At 47.3% G+C, this 9,744-nt stretch overlaps 1 protein-coding gene and 1 long non-coding RNA gene across 5 annotated transcripts in view; one reads left to right on the forward strand and one right to left on the reverse strand.

The window, feature by feature from the left end:
- The window catches only part of RBPMS (RNA binding protein, mRNA processing factor), a 191,749-nt gene extending 188,019 nt beyond the window's left edge, over window positions 1-3,730 (reverse strand). For 3 of the 4 annotated variants that reach the window (XM_057537486.1, XM_007174057.2, XM_028164481.2), the window contains exon 1: window positions 3,087-3,728. In XM_057537486.1, coding sequence (XP_057393469.1) covers window positions 3,087-3,152 — 66 coding nt within the window. In that variant the 5' untranslated portion in view covers window positions 3,153-3,728. Of the gene's footprint in view, window positions 1-3,086 lie in introns of all 4 variants that reach the window. The other variant, XM_057537487.1, reaches the window with a different exon arrangement.
- On the forward strand, window positions 2,821-4,538 carry LOC102998130 (uncharacterized). Its single transcript, XR_450323.2, has 2 exons — window positions 2,821-3,101; window positions 4,197-4,538. It is a non-coding gene; the product is annotated as an uncharacterized LOC102998130 (long non-coding RNA).
- The last annotated feature ends 5,206 nt before the right edge of the window (window positions 4,539-9,744 follow it).

Consider the following 9,744-nt stretch of genomic DNA (forward strand, 5'->3'; position numbering starts at 1 on the left):
TTTTATTAAATTGTAAAGTTACGTAAGAAATTATCTACTGCCCTATACATACATATACAGAAGCCTTGTAAATCTCAGATCCCAAGAAGATTTTGACAACTGGTTTTTCTTTACAGGGACAACTTGCATAGGAACACATATGTATAGAATACTAGAAGCCAGAAAACCAGATGTATTCTTACAGTTGGCTAGCCACATCTTAAAATTATTTTTCCTCAAAGTTTTAAATACTACCCAGAGCAGAAGACTACTTCCTGCCCAAGTTCTCAAAAACTTCCAACCCTAAAAAGCTGCAAAAATTCTCCTAAGTCCTTGACTGTTCCTTCGATTCAATTGGAACCAAAATAAGTGTTTCAAGCATCACTGTTTCAAATGAGCTTTAGAAGCTCTCAATCAGGGCTGAAATGTACTGGAAAATAAAAGGAACTCATTTTAAAAAAGTAGAAAAAAAAAAAACAACCCTGGATTTTATAAAGTGATAAAGTCTAAATTACCCTGATGATCTATGAAACTATTTTCTCTTAATAATGACTGGACTCACTCTTCCTCATCAGCTCAATGGCTATCAGAAAACTACAACAAAACACATTTTTCCTCTCTTGTCATTACGTGTAAATACATTGTATATGTGTGTGTTCTGTTTACTGGAATCCTTGGCCACGGCTTTTAAATGTGTTTGAGAACAAATTGCTGATCCCTGGGTGGGCAGGGAAAGGGTCCAGGGCAGTGGTTTTGTATATTGCTGAGCACATTAATGGGACTCACCAAATACCATATTTATTTTACTTGTGGCTTTCAGGGTTAGGAAAAAGAGGTTAGGAGTTTTTCAAAAACAAACATAAACCCCAAACAGGGAATTAGGGCAAAATTACCTAGATCATTCAGGCCAACTTACTTTCTTTTCCTGAATTTTTAACATTATAAAACTTCTCTCTTCATGGTGTATCTGTTTTGTCTGCTCCACCTCTTGTACAACTTGGGTTCTGAAATCTTTTTAACTGTCCCCTTATTTTTAAAATAACAAGTATCTTGCAAAAACTGATACTTTCTAGAGCCACATGCCATTCCCACTGGTTAAGAGGCAGTGATTGTTACTGGCATCATCTGATTCTATTATATTAGTACCCAAGCCTCACACATTAAGACGCCCACGATCAGGGCAGACAACATGCCAGTGCTGTCTGCAGTTAAGCTGTATGGGTCAAGCAGAAAAATGTGACTTTTCTCTACCTAATTTTGTCAAGTAGGTTATGGTTTGGGGACACTCAAACAAAAAAAATCTTTGGTTTAACCTGATTAACTTTCCAAGTTCTCAATCAGGTGAAGAGAGAAAGACGGTGTCACGTAATATATTGTTACCCTTAGAAGTCAACAGATCGCCAATCTAAGTGACACAGAAAGGTTTCTGAAGCCATTATTATCTTGGTATGTTAGCTGAATTAGTTAAACACAGCAACTCCTTAAAAAAGCAAACTTACTTTTAAAATTTTATTTCAGTGGTAGGGAAAACAAATAGCAAAGCAGCAGGTAAGTTTCAAGAAAAAAGCGGAACTTGCAATTCAAGGCTCCATCTCTTTGAAAAAGAAGGAATGTCGGTAGTACTCCACTTGCAGTTAAAAAACAACTAGCATGTAAGCAACGCTTTTCAAAATAATAGTTTATAATAATGAAGACAATTTCCTCAGGTGAGAAGGCAAACTTCTGGCTCACAGCAATTCACCTGGGGCTCACAGCAATCACCTGGGTTGCACTACCTTACAACCATGTTAAGAGTAAAATCTTGTTTGTTTTGCATGGTCTTAGGGCTCCCCTCCGTCTTCCCCATTTAAACAGTTCCTATTTTACAAGTGCACAAAGTGCTGAGGGCTTGTATGTTTTAGTTAAATCCTCCGCAACCTTTGGTTTCACTATCAGAATTTTAGTTTACACACCACACAGTATCTCCATAATAATCTCAACATCCTAATCGCTTTAGAATCAGTTTACCTTTCGGTCAGCCTCATACGTCAGCCTGCAATACCTATAAGAACGCTTTTACCGAGACTGCATACTTTCTGGCATCTAAACATAAAGTTCCTTTTAGAATGTTTAAAGTCGGTTTCGTGGGCTTCTTAAAAAGTAGGCGGAAAGTATTGTTTATTGGGCTCCAGATAACATACCTGCAGGAACTGAGCCATTTAACAGGATATCAGAAATATCCCAACCACAAAATTCTGAAACATTTGTTCACGAGTTCCCCCCACGTTTATCGAATTTTGTTTCTACCAAAGGAACGCACTGCAGCCGTTAACATATTTACGGTTGTTACGGACGCACCACATGAAATTGACGCTCAGGCGTCAAAGTCCTCCTAAAATAGCCTGGATCGTCACTTGGTGAATTGCAAAGTTTGAAACTCTTGTACTCAACTTCTTGCTTCTTCTTGTATTCAACTCCTGCTCCCCACAACCGGAAAGCCCCTGAACTTACAAAACCTAAACATCCAGGTTCGAGGTCTTTGACTCATCAGAGAAGAATGCGGCTGAAGAGTTATCTATTAATCCAAAATGCCTCAGCTGGGAAGATATTTCACCAAGAACTTTTCACATTGAAAGGGAAGGGGGCAGGGAACCGAAGGTGTCTTTTAACGAGGAACTTTACCCGATTTTCTTCCTTAAGCCACACAAACACACCCCACAACTTCCAGCCGCAGACGCAGAGCTAAGTGCTGACCCTCCCGGTCCCAATCATCTGAGGTCATCCAGGAGTCAGCTCTCGATTCCGCTTTTAAAATCCGGGGCAAACAAAGCTGAGTATTATACTTACAAAGGTCTCAGCAAAGTCCTCAAAGTTACGCAATTTTAGGCACGCTGACGCTCGTGGACCCACAAAAACACACTCTCCGATGATACAGCCTCCCGGGGCCACAGTCTGGGGCGGCGTCTCGGGGCCAGGACGATTCCCAAACCCTCGACCGCGGCGCTCCCTCCCCGGCGCAGCCCGGCGCCCCGGGACCCGCGCCCCGCCGGCCGCCCGCCAGCACTTTGCAGAAAGCCCGCGGCCACCGTCCCAGGTCCTACCCGCCACCGCACTGAGCCACTCCGTACCTCTTCCTCCTGAAGGTTGGCCTCGTTCGGGGTGTTCTCCTTCTCGGCTTTGCTGCCGTTGTTCATCTTCCCGGTCCTCCCTCGCCGGGCAGGGCTGGGGCGCGGGGCTGGGCGAGGGCGCGCTCGCCCACTTTTCCCTTCCCCGGGCGCCGCGGGCTGCGGGGGCTGGAGCCGGGGCAGCGGCGGCTCGGCTCGGGCTCGGGCTCCCGCGGCGCGGCGAGACAGCGGCGGCGGGCGACTCAGGAAGTGCGAGGGAGAGACGGGGCAGGGCGAGGCGCCGGCGGACCGAGAAGGGGACGGAGACAATCGGGACCCGAGAGGGAGACCTGGAGAGGGCGGGCGGGCGCGAGGGAAGGAAGGAAGAAAGGATGGGGCGAGGACGCGCGTCCCAGGAGTGAGCCCAGAGAGTTGGGGCTGTGGCCGAGTAGGGGCCGGGGGCGGCCGCTGCCCGAGCGTAGCAGCTGCTGGAGGGAGGGGGCGAGGGGTACCCGGAGAGGAGCAGGAGGAGGAGGAGGTGCGGGGCAGCGGGGCGCGGCTGGGACCCGGAGAGCCGCTGTGTGCGCGTTCCTGGCTGGCTCTGGGAAGTACGGGCTCTAAGCAGCTCCCCTTCTCTCGCCTGCCTCCCTCTCTCCCTCCCTCCCTCCCTCCCCTCTCTCCTCCCTCCCCTCCTCCTCCTCTCTCCGCCCTCCCTGGACGTGGGCTGCCGGCTGGAGCCGGGAGGAACGGGACGCGGGACGGCAAGACCCCGCGGGAGGAGGGGCTGCGCCGAGGGCGGCTGCCCCGCGGCCGGATGGCGTGCGCCGGGGAGGGGCGGCGGGGCGGCGGGCGGAAGCGGCGGACCCCAGCCCCCGACGCCGCGGTAGGTCGGAGGGCGAGGGCCGAGGAGGGGGGAGGGAAGAAGGGCAGGTCCTACCGCTTGCACGGTCCCTGGGGGTCGCCGGGCGTTGCGCGCAGCTTGGAGAGGGGCTTCGGGCAGTCAGGCCCTGCCCGCGCGAGGACCGGGAAGTGTGATGTGCTACTTTTGTTTGCTTGCTCTTCACGAGGGATTCGCACCCCAATCCCTACCCCTCCTTTTCAGTACCGGCTTAGACCTATTTCTTCCCTTGCTAGTCGGCAGCTTGAAATGACAGGACGCGAGAACTCGAGTAACATCCGGGGGCAGCCCGCTCCGGGCCGGCGTTTTCAGGGCGCAGCTTCAAACCCACCTCCGACGCCGGGTCCTCGGAAACCTCTGCAGCGTCTCCGCACCCGCCGCCCCTGTTCAGACTCCTCTACAGCCCTTTTCAGACTGTCCTGGAATTATTTGTTTACCTGGCTGCTTCTCTTACTCTTTTGGGAGATCCTTTTTGGAAGACGAGACCGGGCCCTGTTTATCTGTTGAATCCCATGGCTATTTGAATACGCTATCTGGTATACAGTAGGCGCTCAATAAATATTTGTTGGCTGAGGGAATATTTCTCACTGCCAGGCGAACTGGAGGCCAAGACAGATGATATTCAGAGGGTCAAAGCCGCTGAAAGAAGGGAGAGTTGGCGTTCTGGGACGTCAGCGCACTATGCTTGTTTACGCACCAACCTCGGAAGGAAGAACTGCCTGTTTCTGTTTCCCCCTCTGTGAAATGGAAGTAGTTCTATTTATGTACCAGGAGTTTGCTATTAGAGGAAATTATAGGTTGATAGATAAAACTATAGCACCTGGCACCCATTGGGACCCAGTTAAATCTACCATACCTGGGAGCTGACATGATTAATTTCCACTTTCCCTGTGCCATCGAGAACTTTAAGCTTTCAAACTTAGTGACTGCTACAAACACATAATTTAAAACTCCAAACATCGGTAGATTTCTCCCTCACTTCTCACTCCCAGGAATTCTCTCTCACAGCACGCTGTTCCCTTCCAGCACGACGACAGTCACAACTTCTAATTATTATTTGCTTGCTTCACTGTTTGTCTCCGCCCCCAACCCCCCGCCCTCCTCCCCCACTAGACATTCTTCACCCCGGACTGGTTTAAGTGCTCCTGGGAATGGGATGGGGGTGGCGGCGGAGTTGAAGATAAGGCTCCTGCTTTTAGGGAATTGAAAGTGGTGCTGTAGAGACAAGATACCCCAAACAACTCCGCAGCAACGTCACCGCCGATCCTGGTTCAGATGGTAGAAAGCACAGAAAATATTTGCTTTAAGAGCATTTTGAAGAGGAAAAAAAAACAGTACTGATACTTGGATTTACATATTGGATTTTTCTGGTGTTGGGGGGAGTCTCGAGATTTTGATAAAGAGATTATATTGCTGTCATGTTGTCATTTCTCTCTACAGGGAAAAAAAAAAAATGTCCCCCGGATGAAAATAAACCAAGAGTCTATTGAAATTGCAACTGAAGTTCAGAAGGGGCAAGGGTACAGTTATTATTCCTTCAGTTATATAAGGAACCACGAGGGGGCAATGTCTTTCTGAGCAACGGCCGAGTGGTGGTCTTGGGCCCCTGTGCTGACCAATAATGCCGGCACTTTGCCCTCCTTGGCCTTTCTTGCCTGTTCCTGAATACACTCCACAGAAAGGCATTGTCTTCATGGAGCCTGGCAGAGGACCAAGAAAAATGACAATTGACCTAGTCCTTGATAGTCCCTGTCAGACTCCACTTACGAGTAGGTGGATGTTGGGTGGTTCTAGTGTGCTTGGAGAACCTCCCCTACCCCCATCCAAGGAAATGTGGCTTAATCTCAAGCAGAGAACCTGATTCCTTTGTCTTGAAGCCAAGTTTGCACCTTGTCCATTGTTAAAAGTCAAAACCCTCTGGAATAAAAAATGACAATAAGTTCCATGAGAGGACCCTTGTCTGGCTTGTTTATTCTTGTGTTCACAACATTGAGACAGTGCCTAACACATAGTAGGCACTCAATAATTATTTTTGAATGAATGAACACATTCTCATCAGGTATTGATTCTAGGGCTTGAATGATATGAACAGATCCTTCCAAGACCTTGCAGAAGGGACTGAATTAGCCAAGGCGTCTCGGCATGGAGAGCACCACAAAGGCACTAGGCAGATTCATGGAAGTGGTCTTCAGTCGTTATTTTGCTGCGGGAGACCCTAGATAGAGAGCTTGTGCAGAATGGGACAACTGATGAGATTTCAAAAAGTAAAAAATAAAATCACACCACTCAGCACAGGGGCCCAAGACCACCACTCAGCCAGTCAACTGACAGACACGTCAGGCAATTTACAATAAAGCAGGGAAATCTATAACATATAGTCAATGGTGAGTGTGAAATTCAGCATATGTTCAGAAAACACCCTGGGGATGGGGTAACATACCAGGAAAAGAGGGACTCCTATTTTGCCCTTTCTATGAAGAATGGTTTAGACTTATTTGGAAGAACAATTGAGTTAAGTTGCCAGCAAAACTCAATGAAAATCTGTAAATAGACTGGGTATTTATACAACTTTGTGAGTGAGGCAAAAGAGTTGGGGGAGGGGATGTACATTCATTCAGGATATAAATGATCTTTATGACCTGTTTACTACTTCAAAAAAAAGAAAGTTTCAACATGAGATCTCCTCGGTAGCAATAGTTTCTAGACATACTAAGACAACAAAGGGATTTTATACCCTAGAAAAACAGGGCTAATGACCAAGAAACACCTGCTTTTCGCCCTGCCCACCACTTTACTTCATTGCTTCTGGCCTGGAAGGTTACTTGTTAGATTGATAGGGACATATTCTATGCACCTGTAGTTTTCATTCCTCATCTCTGTTTCTCCAGCAGTGTTCATTTTGAAGTTTGCTTTAAGAAATCCAAACCTATAATTATGTCTTAAATGTTCGTCTCTGGGAATTGCAGGCGTTAAAGGTCTATTTTGAAGCAATTTGCATGGCATGGGCTTTGTAACTCTGTTAGCACCGTGGCAGAAAGCTGCAGTATCTAGCACATGTGTTGTGATTTTCTGTTAACTCTTCTACATCCTCTGCTGGACCAAAAATGTTTTTGAAGCCAGAGGCTGTGTTTGATTAGTTTTTGTCATTCTTAACACATCTCTCTCCCTCACCCCTGCCCCCACCCACCTCCAGGCGATCACCACCTTCCCCTGATTTTATCTATTAATTTTCAATTGTGGCTAAACACACACACAACATTGTATTTACCGTCTTAACCACTTTAAAGTGTATGGTTTAGTGGTGTGAAGTATATTCACGTTGTTGTGCAACATCCTGATTTTTACCTCCTAAAATAGTTCTGAGATTCAATCACTTCCCTGCAACATTTATGGAAGCCCACGCAGCCACGTGGAGAGGCCCACTGGAAGAGAATTAGGCCCCCAGCTTACAGCTGAGCTCTCAGCAGACAGCTGCGGCCAATTGCCAGCCTTGTGAGTGAGTTATCTTGGAAGTGGATACTCCAGCCCTAGTTGATCTGCCCCAGCTGACGCCACATGGAAGCGACATGAGCTGTCTTCACTGAGTCGCCCAAATTGCAAAATTGTTAGCAAAAAAAGTGAATGCTTTTGTTTTAAAACACTAAGGGTTTTTTTTTTTTTTAGAGTATAATTGCTTTACAATGTTGTGTTAGTTTCTGCTGTACAATGAAGTGAATCAACGATATGTATACCTATATCCCCTCCCTCTTGGACCTTCCTCCCACCCCCCACATCCGACCCATCTAGGTAGTCACAGAGCACTGAGCTGAGCTTCCTGTGCTTTATAGCATGTTCCCACTAGCTAGCTATTTTAGACATGGTAGTGTATATACATCAGTCCTAATCTCCCAATTCTTCCTCCCTCCTTCCCCACCCTGTGTCCACATGTCCATTCTCTATGTCTATGTCTCTATGTCTATTCCTGCCCTGCAAATAGGTTCATTTTTCTAGATTCTACATATATGCATTAATATGTGATATTTAAAACACTAAGTTTTAGGGTGGTTTGTTATACAGCAGTAGATAAACTGAAACATAATTTGCATACCTAGAAATGGGATCCTGCCATCACAAAAACGCAAAACATGTGGCAGTGGCTTTGGGATCAGGTGGAAGATGGAAGCTGGGAGAACTTTGAGGAGTCTGCTAGTGAAGAGCATTGGGGTTTTCTTTCTTTCTTTCTTCCTTCCTTCCTTCCTTCCTTTCTTTCTTCCTTCCTTCCTTCCTTTCTTTCTTTCCTGCACTGACCAGGGATCGAACCCATGCCCCCTGCAGTGGAAGCGCAAAGTCTTAACCACTGGACTGCCGGGGAAGTCCTGAAGAGCATTGTTAAAAGGCAATGAGAGTATTGTCACTGCAGGCAGGAGAAAAGGAGACCCCATTTATGTACTGGAAGAACAAGTAGCCAAACGAGCCTGCTATTACATGAAAGAAGAGATACCTAATGAACATGTGGATCTAGCTAGATCTGGATAGAATGTCAAAAGGGTTGGATGGTTTCTTGTAGATGCTTATGATTTAGCACAAGAGAAGTGAGGTGAGCTAAAGAAAAAAGGAACTTTTCCATTTTCAGTCAGAATCTGGAGGAAACCTAAAGAAGCCAGGACTTGCTGGATTTGAAATAAAACTTCTTCATTCCTAGATTCTCCAGAAGACAAAACTCTCAAAATAAAAAATGGCCTGGGGCAAAGGTTAAATCCAGGTTGCTACCAGGAAAACATGGCCTTAGGTAAAGTTCAAGACAAGGATGTAGCTAGAAGACCCCGTGGTAGGCAGCCTCTACAGTGGCCCCCCAGTGATCCCCAACCTCCTGGTGTTCAAGCCCTTGTGTAATCCCTTCCCTGTGAGTGTGGGCTGAACATAGTGACTTGCTTCTAATGAAAAGAGCATGGCAAAAGTGATAGATATCACTTCCAAGGTCAGATTACAAAGAGACCACAGCTCCCATTTTACACACCCTCTCTTGCTCTCTCACTTGCCGCCTTTGATGGAAGCCAGCTGCTGTGATGTGAGCTGCCTGATAGAGAGGCACATGTGGCAAGGAATGGTGGAGGCCTCCATCCAAGGGCCAGCAAGGAACTGGGGCTTTCAGTCCAACAACCCACAAGGAGCTGAATCCTGCCAACAACCATGCGAGTAAGCCTGGAAGCAGATCTTCCCCTAAGTGCAGCCTTAGATGAAACCTGTTATGGACTGAATGTTTGTATCCTCCCCAAATTCATATTGTGAAGCCTTAATCCCCAATGTGATGGTATTAGGATGTACAACCTTTGAGAGGTAATTAGGTTTAGATGAGATCATGAGGGTGGAGCCTCCATGATGGGATTTGTGCCCTTGTAAGAAGAGACACTAGAGTTTCTGCTCTCTCTGCCATGTGAGGTTACAGATGGCCATCTGCAAGCCAGGAAGAGGGCCCCCACCAAACGCCAATGGCTGGCACCTTGATCTTGGACTTCCCAACCTCCAAAACTGTGAGAAAAAAATGTCTATTGCTTAAGCCACCAAGTTGTGTTATCTTGTTATGGTAAACTGACATAAATCAGGCTTCCCTGGTGGCGCAGTGGTTGAGAGTCTGCCTGCCGATGCAGGGGACACGGGTTCGAGCCCTGGTCCGGGAGGATCCCACATGCCACGGAGCAATTGGGCCCGTGAGCCGCAACTACTGAGCCTGCGCGTCTGGAGCCTGTGCTCCGCGGTGGGAGAGGCCACGACAGTGAGAGGCCTGCGCACCGCGATGAAGAGTGG

The sequence above is a fragment of the Balaenoptera acutorostrata genome, chromosome 21, assembly GCF_949987535.1.
Source record: "Balaenoptera acutorostrata chromosome 21, mBalAcu1.1, whole genome shotgun sequence".
Lineage (NCBI taxonomy): Eukaryota > Metazoa > Chordata > Mammalia > Artiodactyla > Balaenopteridae > Balaenoptera > Balaenoptera acutorostrata.